This window comes from Bacillus rossius, chromosome 12 (assembly GCF_032445375.1).
Source record: "Bacillus rossius redtenbacheri isolate Brsri chromosome 12, Brsri_v3, whole genome shotgun sequence".
In the NCBI taxonomy this organism is placed as follows: Eukaryota; Metazoa; Arthropoda; class Insecta; order Phasmatodea; family Bacillidae; genus Bacillus; species Bacillus rossius.
Genome location: NC_086339.1, coordinates 8,111,409 through 8,130,596, shown reverse-complemented (window position 1 = coordinate 8,130,596; position 19,188 = coordinate 8,111,409). Strand labels below are relative to the sequence as shown.

At 40.9% G+C, this 19,188-nt stretch overlaps 1 protein-coding gene across 2 annotated transcripts; it reads right to left on the bottom strand.

The window, feature by feature from the left end:
- Window positions 1-327: 327 nt before the first annotated feature.
- Window positions 328-18,652, bottom strand: LOC134537464 (DNA helicase MCM9-like). 2 transcript variants are annotated; one of them, XM_063377923.1, is made up of 13 exons: window positions 18,456-18,652; window positions 18,127-18,223; window positions 17,272-17,444; window positions 16,167-16,333; window positions 15,362-15,499; window positions 14,518-14,624; window positions 12,400-12,616; window positions 8,830-9,063; window positions 8,006-8,152; window positions 6,798-6,973; window positions 5,906-6,151; window positions 5,267-5,439; window positions 328-2,847 (listed from the first exon to the last, which is right to left on the bottom strand). In XM_063377923.1, exons 1-13 carry the CDS (start codon window positions 18,484-18,486, stop codon window positions 1,688-1,690), a joined length of 3,066 nt encoding a protein of 1,021 aa, XP_063233993.1. In that variant the 5' UTR covers window positions 18,487-18,652; the 3' UTR covers window positions 328-1,687. The 2 variants fall into 2 exon arrangements, with proteins under 2 accessions (XP_063233993.1, XP_063233994.1); XM_063377924.1 differs by having other exon boundaries at window positions 2,757-2,847; window positions 5,267-5,429; window positions 18,456-18,646.
- Between the last annotated feature and the right edge of the window lie 536 nt (window positions 18,653-19,188).

Below are 19,188 nucleotides of genomic sequence, written 5' to 3'. Positions count from 1 at the left end.
TTATTTTTTTAAAAACGAAATACTGACAGGGTATCACCACCACCACCACCACCACCACCACATATGATGGCATCATCACAAAGAAAAATTTACTCTCGTCTAGACTACATATTTAAAATCAGATGTATAATTTGATATAAGATCAATAATTACATATACAAAAATGTGATACATTTAAAACTGCAGCCCAATTATGATAATGTAATATTTACCAGAAGGATAAAAAAATAATGATATTTGTAATGTGTTCACAAAATTTTATGAAATGTTTTCACCAACAAATTTTCCTTAAGTTAAATAATACTTAATTCAAAATGCTAACAGAAATTATTTTTGTGATACACAAATTTATTGATAATTTTTACCATTCACAAATACAGACAGATAAATTTTAATCACAATTAATTAACAAGTAAAGGTAAATAAAAATACTACATTGAAAACTTTTTAGACATCAAAATTTGAGATTACCTAACTCCATGACTAAAGATAAGGTCATAAAAATTTATTCAAAGTAAAAATTATGAGTCTATGGACTTAATTATCTAATTTTACTACATGAAAATAACTACAAAAAATATTATGAAAAATTAAATCTTTATAATTCTGTCACTGTTAATTGAACTTGTATGCAGCACATTAAAGTAATTTTCAAAAAAGGCAATATGAGAAATAAATTATTTTAACGTGAAATACATAATAGGAGTAAATGACAAAGCTATACACATTTAATTTCACACTTGTTTTAACTATGTTCAAAATAAAGCTTCACTATATCAAATAAAATATGTTAAATAATTATACATTGATCTGCAAAAACAAAAAGTAGCAATTATCATTTATATATTGCAGGAAAACTCTGGCAAATAAAATTGTCTCTTTTGCTTATAAATAGCGACAAGTTTTTATAGGGATATGAAATTAAACTGAAAAAAAAAGAGCACACTGAAAAGTGACAATACAACAAATAACACTGAAATGAAAGTTAATACACCTTGTATCACCTATATGCAAGTTAATTAATAAAATAAAACAAAACATAAATTGAACAAAACTTAACCCAGATCATGAAAATTTGGTTCTTCACATCCCAAATGTAATAAATTTAATTAATTTAGCATGTAGTTTATAACTAAAAACATGAAACATCATTACAATATACATACTTGAAACTAAGTTTCACGTAAATGCTTTGAAATTTTTTTAATGCGTAGAATTTTTTTTTTTCATTTCAGTAATTGTAAGCCTTATTATAAATCCAACTGAATCAATGTTTATTTTATAAAAGTTTCAAAAATAATTTTAATTGCTAATCAGTTTTTTTTTACGTAAAAAATAAATTAATACACCAGGCATGATTCACACTATTTAACTACTCAAATAAAGATCAAAATATATCATCATAAGTATGTTATAGTAAATTTCTCATCTTTTGCTATTATCAATTTTTTGTAACAACATGTTCCACTCTATACACTTTTTGTAACAAGGAGGTGGTATAGTAAAATTAAATGGAAATTATTTGCACGTAGCAGCCATTTAAGAGAGAAATTAAAGTGGATATATCCACAAGAGCATGACACCATATTATGATTTTGGATAAGCTTGTACCCACCAATAAATCACTTCTAAAAAAACACACAACCCTTTAATCTCAACATGATCGTACAAGGAGTTTCCCGAAAATTCAGAGATTGAAATCAATGTCGTCGTCATCAGCTGTGCTGAATATCTGAGAGCTGAATGCATATTTTGATGGTCCACAAACAGGCTTTTTTAAACTTGGATTCTCTGCAGTGAGATCACGTTTATAACAGTTTGCTGGTGATTCTACCTGCTGAATCGACGGTGATGGTGCTTCACAGTTCATTCGAAACGTATGCAGTTTAGACACAGTGCTGGTAGACAGTTTGACGTTTGTTTTCCGCACATCACCTTCTCCTGATGCCGTAGCCTCGGAAGCCATGCTGACCATTGCGATGGAGTCGGAATGTCCTGGCCGACCGCCCGTGGACTTCTCTGCCGTGTCATGTTCTGCGGCCAAACTGTCACGCGAAGTGTTCAGCTCAGAAATAGACTTTTTATCTTTGCCAAATGAAAAATTCTTCCTCAGAGCAGCTATGTGGCCCATCACATCGCCACTGCCGTTAACTGCCGCAGAGTCAAGGCCATTGGTTCTCACATCCGACCAAATACTCGTCTTCTTTTGCTTTGTGCCGGTGTTGCTGTCTTCGCTCGTGCATTTCTTTGTTTTCCTTTTAGGAGTCTTTTTTCGTTTAGTCGCAGGCAACACGTCGGCTGCGGGCGACGTATCGCGGTCCCCTGATTCCTTATCGCTCTTCCTGGGTTTTTTGCTGTTTTTGCGGGCTTTCGCCACACTTTTGACAGCGCAGTCGTCGAGAGACTCGTCTCCGGTGGTGCCCGCTGGCTCAGGTGTCTCCGTGACCGTGCCGTTCTGGCCGAACGAGTCGTCACGCTGTTTCTCCTTCTTCCTGGCAGCTGCCTTCTTGGCGTAGGGTCTCTGTCGCTCCGCCACTTCGCAGCCCGTCCTGTCCCTCTTCTGGCGGATGCTGGACAGCAGGTCCTTCAGCCGGTCCGACGTCGACGAGGCAGCCACCGTCTGGTCCACGCTGCCTCCGGGCACGTTACATTCGCGCTCTGGCGCATCCGACCCAAGGGCCCCGTCTCTCGGAGAGTAACTGACCTCTTCGTCGTGATGCGACGCAACTACATCCGTCGCCTTCACGTTACTCCCCGGGGGTGTCTCGGGCATGTTTAAGTGTTTCAATCTCAACAGTTCATCTTCCAAGATAGAAAACAACTGCAGTTTTCCAAGAACTATTTTCACTGTAGGGAAAAATAAATTCATTAATTAGTTACTCCACAAATAAATCATGAATTACATACAAAAAGTTAATAAAGAACAACTAAGTGTCTTAGATGCTTGATTTTCACTAAAAAAAAAAAAATGCATGGAAAAATGAAAAAAAAAAGAGAATATAAGCCTGATAATAAAAAAAAAGGAAACATTATAATTAAAGTAAATGTACGTGAAATTACTGAAATTAAAATAGTATTTTCTCCTTAAATTCATTTCATGTCAGCATTAACAAATGAATGAATGAATGAAAGCATTGACTGGAGTTTCACGTGCCACTGAAGTGGAAGTCATTACAGATCATTAGAGGTGAAGTGATATGAAAGGAGTTGTGAATGAATGCCTGCAGACTTTGTGGCATTTCCAAATTGCGTGATGTCCTGGTCCAACCCAGTCAGGAATCGAACCCGGACTGCCTGGCCGGGAGGCAGTGATCCGACAACTCGACCACTGCGGCCCCGGCACCAACCAGCGAGACACAACTTGTCACTGCAGCCAACCGCCCCGCCAGAGAGGCAGACCTGTCGCTCTCGGTATAAGCTTGGCGGAACGAAGACACGAGATGAAGGGAGGACGGGGACGTATCAGAATGATAAGTGGGGTACTGTTTAGGAAAAAAAAACAGAAACATCTCTACCAGCTTCACTGCTGCATTCCGGATCACTGGGAATACAAACCTGGCATATCCCGTCTCCAGGGAAATGGTCTATACGTTATGAATAGGAACTATATTAAATGGGGACTTGCGATAAAACCAAAATAACAACCAAAAGAAAGTCAATAAAACACCAAACATCGAAATGCAAGTCATATCATGGAATTAAACAGCATTTAAGAATTGCATGCTTTTTAATGCTTGAAGTTCAAGGAATGTCATTATTTTCGGGAAAAAATTGTACCACAGTGCATGGATCAGAAAAATTAATTTAATTTGTCTTGTGTGCATCTCATATTGAATCACTTTTAAACCACAAATGATCTCCAATATATTTTTATTGCTCTGAATGCATCTGTTTAAGCCCCAATTTATTACAAATTATTTTATCGTAAAAATGCAGCATATAAAAACACTGTATGGTGGAGTAAGTATTACAAAACAGTATTTATAAAAATAAAATAATTTCTGTTATAAAAATCAAATTGAAATAAAAATATAACCATAAAACCTCGTTTCTTATGATGAAACCTTGGCTTTATAGTTTATAGCTTCAGCATACAGCAAGGTGATTACAAAGGTACCTATGTGAATCAAAGGTATAGGAAGATCAGATGAATCATGTGCTAGCAAAAGTGAATCCCAACAAACCGCACTATTGCAAGGCAATGACCAGAGAATTGCTCTTCACAATATGGCTGTCATAAGATCCACTGAATGCTTTTTTTTGGAGCCAAGATTTGATGATGTTACAAAAAAGCACATTTTGCCATTGAAATAGCATTTTTCATCTATATAGTCATTAAAAATTAAAAAACATGAAATAATAAGAAAATTTGAACAATTCGTGGTAAGACACTTCAAATGAGTACATTTTACATTACTCCTACATATTTTGATGACAGTCAGTTAAAACAAAAATCTGCAACTAAAACATTCAATAATCAAAAAATCAATATTTAACGGTAAAGGTCCAAAATCTTTATACGCGTACATTTTTTGTGATGTTTCTCTAAAGGCCTTTACCCATTACTGTATGGTTATCAGCTATAGACGGTTTTAGTTTACTTTACTTTAAAAAAATCATAGATACATAAAAACTAAATGTTTTTTATTTTGTACAGTACATTTTATGTTTTTATATGAAAACCTCAACTAAAGATTCATGAAATGAGTTGCATATATTAATAGCTATAACGAGGTAGGTGAATTTCGCGGCACTTCAGTGTTACTTGACTTTCATTTCTGTGTTTGACGGTGTATCGACTTCCATCCAGGCATTTGGCGGTTTATGACTTAACTTCGCATTTTTTTTTTTAGGTTATATCGCTATCTAGCAAGCAATCTTGCTTCTATATGTTATGGACAGAAACACAAGAGAAAAGTGGTGTGTTTCCAGAACGACACAAGGACAGCCGGCAGGGCGACGCTCAGTGGCGTAGCCAGGATTTGTGTATGGGGGGGTGTTCAGAAGCATGCCATACCTCCCCCCTCCCGTAATAAACCGGTAAAATTTTGATTTTAAGGTGTAAAATAGTGCTATTTTAGCAGTTTTCGGTACTCAAAATTTAAATATTGTAATAGTAAAATTTTTTATTAATTTTAATATGAAATTATGTTTGAGTGATGAATAAGAAATTAATTAAAGATTTGGTGCTAAGGGGGGGGGGGGGGTGAACCCCTAACCCCCCCCCCCCCCCCCCCCCCTGCCTTCGCCCCATGGCGACGCTCACCTTGGCGCTGGTACTCCTCCTCGGGGTCGTCGGGGAACGCCGTGTGCAGGATGTCGGCACCCCCCAGCAGCGCCGACCCCAGCATGGACGACTCGACGAGCAGGATCGCGACGACTGCATCCTGCACCGCCACGTGCTCCCGGAACATGAGGCGGGCGTGGGCCTGTGACAACCTGCCACGCACTCGACTCCGTGCCACTGTTGCTCTCCAACTGTCGGGAACTGCTCCAACCTTTCAAGTTACCCGGTGAAACTTCTTCGGGCACGATGAAGAGCAAAATTTCAAAGGCTGAATTTTTAATGCAACGTTTTCATGAAACATTGGTTTCCGATGCAATTAAAGTCAAGAAAATGTTCTGTTTCGCAACCGAAATACGAAACGTGCGCACAAAAAATATATTTTTAGTAGCTATTACCTGAACAGAACTGTGAAACACTACTTTCTGGCAGAGCCCAAAACCAAATAATCAACTCCACACAGTACAATGTGTTTTTTTTATGTGACTGGCATAAATAAGGACTTTTGAAGGGTTCGTAGTTTAATATGAGGACATTTAAGGGCCCTTCAGCAATATATGATGGGAGTACTTTTTTAAAGAAATGAAGGATGCAAATGAACCCTGACAGCGGGGTGGTTACCTGATGAGACTCTCGAGGAGTCGCACCGTGGTGCGCGCAGCGTTCCTGTTGTCTGCGCGCCGCTGCACCTGGTAGTAGGCGCGCAGCGTGGCGTTGGCATCGGCCGAGAACGCGGGCGCCACCGACCTCACCAGGCCGAAGTACATCTGCAGCTGGTCCAGGCTCCACAGGGACCCCTCCCCGCGCGACAGGTTCCCGAACTCCTTCAGGGGGTTCCTGCCCTTCAGGATGAACCCCGACACGAGCCTGGCAACACCGACACTCACCCCTTTGTCCTCCTCACGAGCGGGTGTGGTAGCATCACGTCATAAGAAGAGTAGGAGGAGGAGGAGGAGGAGGAGGAGGAGGAGCAGGAGGAGTAAGAGGAGTAGGAGGAGTAAGAGGAGTAGGAGGAGTAAGAGGAGTAGGAGGAGGAAGAGGAGTAAGAGGAGGAGGGGTAGTAGTAGTAGGAGTAGTAGTAGCAGAAGCAGTAGTAGGATGAGGAGTAAGAGAAGAAGCAGGAGTAGGAGGAAGAGGAGTAGGAGGAGGAAGATTAGTATGAGGAGTAGGAGGAAGATTAGTGTGAGGAGTAGGAGGAAGAGGAGGAAGAGGAGTAGGAGGAGGAAGAAGAGTAGGAGGAGTAAGAGGAGTAGGAGGAGTAAGAGGAGTAGGAGGAGTTAGAGGAGTAGGAGGAGTAAGAGGAGTAGGAGGAGGAGGAGGAGGAGTAGGAGGAAGAGTAGTAGGAGGAGGAAGAGTAGTAGGAGTAAGAGGAGGAGTAGTAGGAGTAAGAGGAGGAGGAGTAGGAGGAGGAAGAGGAGTAGGAGGAGGAAGAGGAGTAGGAGTAGGAGGAAGAGGAGTAGGAAGAGTAGTAGGAGAAGGAGTAGGAGGAGGAGGAGGAGGAGAGCTCTCCCACCTGTCCCAGTCCTCGCTGCAGGAGTCGACCAGCACCAGCACCAGGTCGAAGCGGCTCAGCAGCGGGCTGGCCAACGCCACGTTGGCGCTCATGGGCTGCTGAGGGTCGTAGTGGCCCTTGGGGTTGGTGGCCGCCACGATGGTGCAGCGAGTGTTCAGCTTGCACACCAGCCCCGCCTGCAGACATGCACTACAGTACAACCCTGTCATTACCTTTTTTCAAGGGGGCGTAAGGAAAGAAGGAAAATGTTATAAGCAGGAAATATCAATTTAGAACTTGTCATTGTTTGAACTTTCTACCAATTGGACTCATCGAGCTATGTAGACAAATTTTATGTTGATACCACTGATCAGTACACTCGATGCTTGATTTTGCTTAACCAAGCCAACAATTTTTTCAACTTCGTATTGCGTCCAGCTTTATTTTTTTTCGTTTTTAAAGACACAATCCCAAATTTCTGTAAAATTGTCTCACGACTCGTGACGATGATGCTTAGAGTGGGAATGCCTATTTCCAATTTTTTCGCCACTTAAACATGTGTGATATTGGGATTCCTAACAACGAATAAAGTAAATACTCTTCATCAGCAATAGAAATCACTAGACGACTTAGAACATACAACACCGTGAATACAAGACTACCTCTAAAAGTTTATGACAAGTTTACCAATTACCAAATATTTAATATTTAAATTGAATATCCATTTCATAGTTCTGTAAACTTTCATTAAGGAGGGAAAATTAAGAAAGAATTTTTGTAGTCAATTCATTTCCACAATACTCACATAAGGATCGCACTACATGCATGAAAAACAAAAATTTGTCATAAAATGTGCTACCCATATGCGGGTAAATATGTTACATTTTTTAAAGTTAGGTAAAGAGTTGTTATTAAACTCTGCTGTTTTCATAAGGAGTGAACTTTTGTGGCGAGCGGATGTGTTGGTGGGAAACCATTCCGGGCATTGCCACAATTTCCGCACAAGCCTAAACGTTGTCCACCAAGGATTCCCAGTGGGAGTAAAACCCAAATTTTTTTGCAAGTGTGAAACGTGGTGAAAGATGCCCTGAAGCATTTGAGTTTCCCGGAAATACTACCACCTCCTTCCACCACCAATAAATTCCACCGGTGCTCCATCTCAACACTTCACCTGAAACCTTTATTAATGAGTTTGACGTGGAGGACCGACCCCTGAGGGAGCGTGTTACCTTGGCGACGCTGATGGTCTGTTGCTCCATGGCCTCGTGGATGCTGGCGCGGTCGTGCTCCCGGATCGAGTTGAACTCGTCGATGCAGCACATGCCCCCGTCGGAGAGCACCAGCGCCCCGGCCTCCAGCTGCCACTCCCCGTTCTCCTGCCGGACCCGACCCCACGCAACCCTCAGACCCCCCCGGACCGTCGCAAGCCGCGGGTCGCACAGTCGGGGAGGGACCGGAGCATTGAAAAAATATTTCCTTCAACTCGTGAGTCTCCTGACTGGGTCCCAGGACAGAATGCACCCTCTCCGGGCGGGCCCGAGACCACTGGGCGGGCACACGGCTGAGAGAACCAGGGTTGCCACAACCTTGGAACGCCAGAATTCCCTGGCTTTTTCCAGGTTTTCCAGATCTGAAATGACACACGTTTCCTTGATCTCCCAAACACAAAAAAACCATGCGGCCCACTCGGCGTTGCCTTCAGAGGAAGAAGAGGCTGTATGTGCACACGTGCTAGTAAAAAATTCCTATCAATTCACCTAAAACCTATTAAATGTAGGCTATCAAACATGTAGTATGTAAACACATGTTTACTGTAAAAAAAACCCCAGGATTTCACTAACAGAGGGGGAAAAAAAACATGATGTGACATTAAGTGTATTAACATTTTTTGAGGTGCCTAAATGTTGGCGGAAGCGGTATTTTCTGCTTGATTTTACTGTTAAAAAAATATATATGTATTACAGAAATATTTAGAGATTTCCCTGGCTTTTCAACGTATTCCCCGACTTGTCCTGCACCTGCGGCAACCTCACAGGACGGAGGGTGACGTTACCCGGACGGCGGTGACGGTGAGCCCCGCGGAGGTGGTGCCCACGCCGGTGGTGAGCACGGAGCGCGGGGAGACGCGCGCCGCGCAGCGCAGCAGGTGGGACTTGGCGGTGCCCGGGTCCCCCACCAGCAGCAGGTGTGCCTCGCCGCGCAGCCGGCAGCCGGACTGCTCCTGGCGCGCCACGCCCCCGCACAGCACGGCCGCCAGCGCCAGCTTCACCAGGTACAGCCCGTACACCTGGGGCACGGCGGTTCACCGTCTCACTGCCGCTACGCGACAACCCCCGTGCAAGGAGAGCACGGCCGCCAGCGCCAGCTTCACCAGGTACAGCCCGTACACCTGGGGCACGGCGGTTCACCGTCTCACTGCCGCTACGCGACAACCCCCGTGCAAGGAGAGCATGGCCGCTAGGGCCAGCTTCACCTGGGGCACGGCGGTTCACAGTCTCACTGCCGCTATGCGATAACCCCCCCTGTGCAAGGAGCTCCGCCTAGTACCTCCTTCCACCCCCTCACCGACTCTCACAAAAATTATCACAGTTAAGGCCGCAGTGGCGGATCCAGAGGTTCACCTCGGAGGGGGGCACTCTAGGATTTCAGAGTAGCCAGAGAAAAAAAATGTCTTGAAATTACCAAAATTTGTATTTAATCTACTCTCTCTTACACATAACATCCAACCACCAGATTTTATGATTCTACAAGAAATTCATTAATTATATATAAAAATATTTTATTGGCTTCAGAAACAATCATTTATGTCGGCAATATTAATGTAGCAGACAACTGGTTTTTCGGGGGGGGGGGGGGGGGGGGGGGGGGCACTTTCCCCTGGTGTGCCCCCCCTTGGACCTGCCATTGTAAGGCCTATGGTATGATCAGGAGTGTAAGCAGAATATCTTCTAGGGAAAGGATTAAAAAAAAAAGTAGTTCTGATATTCCGTGCAGCGAACATGGTTGAATGTTTTAAAACAATTTTTCATATTATGCCTACTGAGGTAGCAGTGGATTTTTTTTACCTTCAAAAACTATTTTTTATCTCTTGCAAAAATTTGCTTTGGACCAAGACTTACGAAAACATTAACATGGTTTAAAAATTAAAATAGATTTGAACATATTTGATAGTAAGCAAGTATGAATTTATTTTTAATTACCTCTTGAAGCAGTGGTTCATTTAAAAAAAAAAAAAAAAAAAAAAATTGGTTGTCTGTAAAGTCGGTTTACGGACGATAGTTTAACGTGATAACGTCATAACAAAACATTGATGAAATGATTGATCCAGAAGAAAAGGAAATATTATATTCGGCCTGAGACTGAGCCGTAATAGGTTTTTGCAACCAAACCATTTAGGCATTAAAAATATTATACTGTATTCTTTGAGGAAGAATTTTTTTTAAATTTTTCTATCTTTTGTATGATAAAATCTACCTCTGCATACTTTTATGAATAAAATTGAATCATTTTTATTGCATTATCACTATTTTGTATGGATACAAGGGAGTGAAATGAAATGTACAATTTAATAATAAATTTACTTTTATTTGCATTCATTAATTCAAATATATTTATTACTTTTGAAGTGTCGTGCGAGCCGTTTTTATTTTTACAAGTACAAAAAAAATTTCAGCCGCCGGGATTTGATCTGTCAACCTATTGATCGATAGTCAGCGTCGCTAATCGCACAGCCACGACGCCATATTAAAATTTTTGTTTCAGATGTTATAGATTAATAATATTCCACGCACAATATTTGTTTGAATTTCTTTTAACTAGCATATTCTCTGTTGGACTCGAAATATTTACACGCTCGTGGGCTCATAACTATAATACGGTGTGTGATTTAGTTGATCAAATAATAACTCATGACAAATAATTACCAATGTCAAACTAAAGCGTGAAAAGTATCATACCAGCAATAAATATTTAGTTACACAGCTAAAACAATACTCATACAACATTGTTTAAATATACTGATTTACACTAGTAATTAAAATAATACGTACTTGTAAGAACGCCATTTCCTTGTGAATATACTCCCGTGGCGCGGTGCACAACAATAACCTCGAACCATAGCCGAGTTTTCTGTACCGTCCGCAACATACCAGAGAGATGCCACGCATGCGTAAACAGGACACATCCGTAGTGGGACAATTACGTGCATGCAGCCAGCGTTCATCGATTTATTAGACGTTGTCACGTCAAAAAAAAAATATTTCAGACAAAATTTTTAGATAAAAATTATACAATTTACAAACAACTGGAATGGATTTGATAGTCTACCTACTGAGGAAGTTATGAATTTTTTTAAAACCTAACACTATTTTTTTCAATCCTAACCCTATTTTTTTAATCTCCATTTGTTGCAATGGTTTGTTTTACCACAATACACAATTATGATGAAAATGAACACTGATAGGGGTTTTAATCATAAACATAAAATTCATGATTTAAGATACTTAAAAAAAGAATTTAAGTTTCTTTTTTCCCCATAACAGTTGTATACTGTACAGCTATTGTGAATGACATGCAATAAAAATGATTTAATTATTATCTTTAGAGTATTAATATCGTACCTTATTGGCCCAAATTTAGGTTAACCCCAAAGATAGCTTGAACCCCTTCATAATCACATTACTACAAGAAATAATTTTTTTAATCACAGTTGTAATAGTAATAAAGAACTTATACTAAAATTTTTTTTAAAAAATATAAGGTACTGAAGTAATTTAGATTAAGTAGTATATAATTCACAAAATTTTGTACTCCTCGTTTAAATTGTAACCAAAAATCACACAGTACCTAAAAACAAGAAGACTGAAATATAACTTGACACATCACTTTGCTGCATCATAAAAGTACAGTCATTAATTTTTTTTTAAAGATTTTTTCCCACTTAAGAAGTTTATCTGCTTGACGAGTTTATATATAATTTGACATTTGACGTAACGTTTGAGCTAAGTTCGTGCCCGGCTAAAATGTATTTGTATTTCTGTCGTTCAAGTGTTTTTTATATATTTATTTGTATTTGTCTATTCGTGTGTCTACAGTGCACACTATAAACTGTTTTTCACAACTGTTACTGGGCTTGGCATAAATCCAGGGGCGTAGGAACCTGGAAGGACAGGGGGGACGTGTCCCCCTGAACTTTTTGGGTGGAGGGGACTGTCCCCTTCAACTTTCTAGACCGTGATATTTTTATTTTATAATATTATTCTGCCGAACTTTATTTGTAATTTCTTCACTCATCAAATTTCATCTTAAAGAAACAATAATAACTTTAACATCGATGCATTCAATGGCTAGATACAAAAACTGCTTAAAAAGCGCCATTTTGCACTTTTAAAACCAAAATTTTCCGGTGGAGGACCCCCGGACCACCCCCCCCCCCCCCCTCTTAGTAACAGGGGAATTGGGTTTACATGACATCAAAATCATTATTTTGTCCCCCCCACAACTTTATGAACACAGCTACGCCAATGCATAAATAAATGAATGAATAAATAAATGAAGATGAAACAATGCGCAGCGACCCCCTCGAAGACTCCTTCGGGCAGCTCCGGGGAGGGTGCCCGCTCACCTGCGGGCAGAGGGAGGCCAGGATGAGGTCCCTGGCGACAAGGGGCGCGCGGGCGTGGGCGTCCCAGAAGCGCCGGAACTGGTCGCGCGCCTCCTGCGTCAGGAGCACGCCCGCGCGCTGGTCGTTGCACACCTGCACGTGGTTGGCCTTCAGCGCCAGCTCGATGTCGCAGCGGCCGCCCGGCGCCAGGGGGCGCCAGCGCCGCATCACCGTGCCGCTGTACATGCCCACACCAAAAATATCGAACACCCCATGTTCGAAACATCAACATTTAGGTATCAATATTCAACCGCAGATATTTTTTTTAACCTAGACATTTTGTTTCAGTAATACAAAAATAATTTTTTTTTTTTAAGTAAACTCTAACACATAATAAAAAAAAATAAAAACTAAAACTGATCAGGTAGAATTTTTTTTTTTTTTTACTTGTAACAGCCAAAACCTGTTTTAAGATAGGATTTACATTATTACAGTTAACATGTATCAAGAACTTAAATTATTGTGCCGCTGGGCGGACCCACATCAAAAATATTCAATACACTATGTTCGAAACATCAATTATTTAGGTATCGATATTCTACCGCAGATATTTTTTGACATACACATTTCGTTTCGATAATACCAAAATAAAATCTTTTTTTAAGTAAACTCTAACATATAATAAAAAAAAATTAAAAACTAAAAATGATTAGGTAGAATTTTTTTTTTTTACTTGTAACAGCCAAACCTGTTTTAAGATAGGATTTACATAATTAAAGTTAACATGTATCAAGAACTAAAACTATATTTTTATAATAAGTAAAATAAGGGTAAACATTTTGGCATTTTAACAATACATAGAAAATGTTGGTATTTTCAAGCCGGTATTTTATCTGTATCAATGTCATTAAAACAATATATCAAAAGACTGATATATCGTTAAATGTGGAAAAATGTTGGCATCCCTAGACCCAAAAGCCTGTTTAAAAATTAGGGGTTTCCCAGCTTTCCTTCAGAAAAAGTGATTTGATCCCATGTTAAGTTGTATTTATAAGTGGGAGAAGGAAATAAAAGCTCAAAATAAACTAAATATACCTAACTGTATTACCGATGCACTAGTTTAACCATATTTCAAAAACCAAATTCTGATGCTCATTTCTGTAACACATAGCCAGCGACGCGATGGAAGTAGAAAAAACTTTTCAATCCGGAAGTCCGTCACACCCGCAAATGTGCTGATGTCACAAGATATGAAAAAAGGTGACAGGTTCGAAAACTATTTTATTAGCGGTGCGTTTATTTTGTGCTACTGCAATTCCAGCATTACAATACCATACAATGAATAGTGTTACATAAATTGTTATTCTTCTATAAAAAGGGTAAATTTCAAGTCACTGGCTGCCTCAAGAAATCTGTTTCCACAGAAATAGGGCGCGGTTACACGCGAGTCTGAACTACTTCAGGTGAACATGTTCAGCTGTGAGTGCGGTTACACACAGTCTGAACATGTTTCGTTCGAGGCCATTTCCCATTTAACTTAAACAGGTTGGCATAGTAGTTCAGATTGACATATCTTCTACATTAGCCTTTGATTGGCTGTTTAGAATATAAACAGTTCTTTGCAGAAATTCAAGATGGAAAGTGTTCATGGTACAAGTTCCGAGTAATATTTTACCGAACCTGACCTTAATTTTCTTAAAACTGAGATAGATACTCTCACTCAAAAAATAATAAAAAATAAGTTAAAAAAATTTTACTGTGCATATTGTTTGAATTCACGATCTGTAAAAAAATATTGAGCAATATGAAAACACATTCCATTCCATACAAGTGAGAAAATCCCACATTTTCTGGATACAAAATAGAGAAGATCAACAACACAGTCATTCGTTGACAGTAGAAAATCGTTTTAGAGCTGAACACACTTTTCAGCAACTACCGTGTAACCGTACACTTTCGCGTTTGTAAACGTGTTTACTTAAACATGTTCACCTGAAGTAGTTCAGGGTCCCGTGTAACCGCGCCCATAGTATGCAAGTTCTACACGTGCAGTGCCTGTGTTGCTGGGATAGTGAGGCAGCTACTTGACGTAACGCCTGGCCTCCACCAACGTAACCGGACCAAGAGGGCGATGCTCACCACACCAGCACGTCGTCACCCGGCTTGCACGAGTCCACGAGGTCGTCTTCCAGGGTGACCCACATGGACCGCGGGATCATGCCGACTTTCAGCTTCGTCACTTGCTCCTGTCCGACCACCCATCACACACATGTAGTCGCCAGCACAGAATGTTAACCCGAGGGTTACAGAATGTAGTCTATTTAACTGGGGGACAGGGGAACTGGCTAACAGGGCATCTGGGAAACAGGAGAATGGGGGAATTCGGGAAATGGAGGAACCGGGAACAGAGGAAATGATGAACTTTTTGTGGACAGGGGAACTGGGTAAATGGAAAATAGGGGAAATGGAAATCAAGGGAACTGGAAAACAGGGGAAATGGAAAACAGGGGAACTGGAAAACCGGGGAAATGGAAAACAGGGTAACTGGAAAACAGGGTAACTGGAAAACAGGGGAACTGGGAAACAGGAGAATGGGGGAATTCGGGAAATGGAGGAACCGGGAACAGAGGAAATGATGAACTTTTTGTGGACAGGGGAACTGGGTAAATGGAAAATAGGGGAAATGGAAATCAGGGGAACTGGAAAACAGGGCAACTGGGAAACAGGAGAATGGGGGAATTTGGGAAATGGAGGAACCGGGCAACTGATAAACTTGGGAAATGGCGAACTTGGGAACAGGGGACCTGGTAATCTGGAGAACAGGGCTACATAGGAACAGGAGAATGGGGGACATCTGGAACTGAGAGAAACTGAAACAGGGAAACTGTAAAACTGAAAAAAAATTGGGAACAGGGGAACTGGGAAACTGGACAACTGAGCTACTGGGAAGAACAGGAGAACTGGGAACAGGATAACGGGTCACCTGTATTCGGATCTCCTGGTAGTCCTTGCAGTTCTGCTGGTCTATCGTCTTCACGGCCTTGAAGTTCGTGCCCTTGCAAGGCTCCGGGTTCGGACAACTCGTGGGCGGCGTCATGACGTAGAACTGCTCGTAGTTCGCCTGCATGCATTCACACACGTTCAACACAGCTTGCTCTAAAATACCATTACACCCATCAGACAATACCATTTACCAGGGCCACGCCTCACCTTCTCTCTAATCAATACACAAGAAAAGGGTAAAAATTTTATTATAACACTATTCTATTTGTCAAGGTGTGAAAATGTTTATAAGGAGGCTGGGTGGAAGAGATACTGAAGACGTTTAGTTATTTTTATTAATGTTACATGTATACACACTGATGATTAACATATGTACCACACAAATCTGTGTTTGGTTTGTTAATTAAGTCACGAAATATTCAGCTGTCAAAAGTCTGAAAATTTTTCTTGCAGCAACTGTCAAAAAAATCTCACCTTACCTTGAAAAAAAGTAAACGAAAAAAATTAAATTTCATAAAGTTTTTAATGGTAGGGTGCAGGGTAAAAGCTATTGGTATTAATGGAAACATGTACTGGGCAGCAAACCAGAGGGAGAATGCGGTCCCGAGGCTGCACAGTGTTCATGGTACAGGCGCGCGGGGATCCGCGGGGGAGGTGAGAGAGAGAGAGAGAGAGAGAGAGAGAGAAAGAGAGAGAGAAAGAGAGAGAGAGAAAGAGAGAGAAAGAGAGAGAGAGAAAGAGAGAGAGAGAAAGAGAGAGAGAGACGAGCGGGGCAGACGACGGACCTGTGCCTGGAAGGCGCGCCGGCACTTGGAGCAGACGTACTCGCGCCGGAACTCCAGGATCTTGGGCGTGACGATGCGCACCACGGTGCCCGACACCTGCAGGAAGCTGCCCAGGTCCTCGCTGCGCGGGAACATCGTGCGCAGCAGCTCCGGGCAGGTTGGCAGCCCTGCCGACCACATGCGCCGCTCATGGGGGGGTCCGAGGGCTTTTCTCGAACACCCTAACGACGTGTCTCCAAACCTGAATTCCACGGTTCGGCACATTCTGCTATCTGGCACCTATAGATCTGACTCGTGTTCAGATTTTTTTTGATGTTGACCTCGGCGGCCAGGTTGCATTACTGCCCTGCCGGCATTCTTAGCCCGCTCAGAGTTCATCCATACTGTCAGTTTGCATTTCAGTACAGTGATCCCTGTTCAGTATTGTTACACTGGTTTGGTATTCCTGTTAAAACTAGTATATTGATGTCACTGCAAGTGTGGGACTCACTCACCTTGCGTGTGTTGGCCAAGTGCGGATGTGCCTACCTGTTGTGGATTCCCCTCAGGTAGTGCTTGCCGGCTCTTGGTACCGACAGAGGGGAGTGTACTCATACTTACAGTGACCCTTTTTGTTTTCTCTTGTTTGTCCTTTCAGCATGTGTCATGTCCACCGCTAAAGCCCTTGGCTGTTTAAGGAGCATGTTACAAATATTTAAAAAAAATAATAATAATAATAATCTGATATAACCATGTTTGGTAAGTATTGGGTTAAAGACTGTTCACTGAATTAAACAGACATATTGATTTAGTAAATTATAAACAAGTTTTAATGGCCCTCAAAGTGTAACAAATATATACCACTTATTTTATATATATATATTTTTCCATGTTTAGGAGCTAATTTTTAAATGCAGCATGTAACAAAAAATGATAATTTTTTTTTCTTTTCGAAATCACATTAATTTTTTAACATCAAATATTTAATAACACTCAGAATGTTTCAATTGTAGCAAACAAACATATGGCATTAACAAAAGTTTAATTATTTTAGGACATAGCATGGGTTTGCAGCTGTTCAAGATGCGAGAGAGACAGTCCGCGCGGCGACCAGTTAGGGACGCACCTGTGACGCGCGCGTGGACGTTGAGCTTGACGGGCGGGCGCGCGGGCGGGGGGTCGGGCAGGACGCGGCGCTGGGCCTGGACGAGCGCCGCGTCGCACAGCGCCAGCACGGCGTTGGGGCTCGCCAGGATCCCGTCCCCCAGCTCCGGGCTCGTCTCGTACAGCGTCACGAAGCTGCGTGCGCACACACACACAGACACACACCTGCCTGCACACACTGTCTCGAGCGACAGGCAACGGCCCTAGGATAACACTGCTTTATTACATTATTACAGGGTAGAACAAACCCCTTCGGCGATTCTGGATGTCAAACATTTTACGAACTAACACACACACAGTAGTAATATTTCTCTTCGGGAGGGGGAGGTGGGGGTGCATATTTGAGGTGTAAGGAATAATCGCTCCAGGAAACTTTTGAGGCAAACTTCTGCCGAAAGGTTTTTTTAACATCCCGTGCACAGCCAAACTGTCATATGTCTAATACAGCGATCTGAGCAGTGTTCCAGGGACCAAATGAGTGTATGATACCTACTACCACTACCATCCACGTTTAATCATCAGAGATGCTTTTTTGTGATTTTTCACGCGTGGGAAATTTGGCGGATGTTGACAGTTGGTTTATTTTGGAGGAGATATTCCAATTCGCTCGTTAACGATACTGCATCTTGTCCTATGGTTTACACCTCCATAATCATTAAAGTTGATTTATTTTACGTTTATAGTGTCTAATTATAGTATATACATCACAATCTTTATAAACCTTGTCTAATGAACTAAATATACATGCCCAAAAGCACGAATGAAAAGAGTCTAAAAAAATCACACAAGTTCTTGGGTGGAAAAGGAAGACTCTCACTTGACTTCGAGCGAGTAGTGCTGCATCTCGTCCTCCGCGTCGAGGATCGCCGCGAGCTCCTCCTTGTGCTTGCTGCACGCGTACTCCGCGAACATTCCTGCAACACACGGCACCCGCCCCAGTCATGCGACCCTGCAGGGCCCGTCGACACCACTTCCCTCCGACCAGACCGCACTTACATTATTTTTGATGTAATCATAAGAGCATGTTAAAAATAATAAAAAAAAGCCAGATATGAAACTTTAAAACCCAATGTCCGGCAATGCCTTAAATTGTATTTTCAAAGCATAATAAATAAATATATATATACTGCAAGAAATGACAGTTACCTTTCAATTTTAATTCTTGTTTAACATCCATTTTTTTTAAAAGGAAGGATGTTCACTTACTATTACATACATTAACATATCCAACCAAACATTGCGTTACTTAAATTAAGTCATTTTGCTAGAACCGAATTGGAACAAATTTCGATTGTAAACACAACCATAAATAACACAATATGCAGACGACAGTACCTCCCTGCTTCCCGCGTTTTTTTTTTTTTTTACATATAATGCCTTTGCTAATAGACAATATGAGACTTCACTATTAAATAATAATAAATCATACTGATGTATAATAAAGAAAAATTAGTAAAATATTTTTACTTGTTTAAAATTCAACTCCTTAATGCCAAGAATTATTCAAATATTGTATTTGTAACTGCATTAGTCAATATAATTAGTAATATCATTATTCTTGCTTACTGACGCTATGCATATTTTTATACAAAATATATTTCCTGTATAAATTAAAATTACTGAACTAAAAGAAAATCTAAACGAAACATCGAAATGGAATATTTTGAAACTGTAAATATTTAATATATGTGTGAATATAATTTTCTAAATTTAAATATTTTTATATATTAAAACATTAATGGTAATAAATCTAGTCTACGAATTAAAAACGTAGATACTCAAAAATTAATATCAAAAGGGCAATGGAAAAAGAGATGACCCATACAAAATGTATGTAATAAACTGATAAACTGATAAGCTTCGTGTTGAAGGGTTCGGA

Coding starts and splice junctions, on each gene's coding strand:
- LOC134537464 (XM_063377923.1), bottom strand. CDS start 18,486: ATGGATGTTAAACAAGAATTAAAATTGAAAG. Junction 14,625..15,361: donor ACCAGGAGATCCGAATACAG/GTGACCCGTTAT, acceptor GTGGTCGGACAG/GAGCAAGTGACGAAGCTGAA. Junction 9,064..12,399: donor TGGCCTCCCTCTGCCCGCAG/GTGAGCGGGCAC, acceptor GCCGTGCCCCAG/GTGTACGGGCTGTACCTGGT.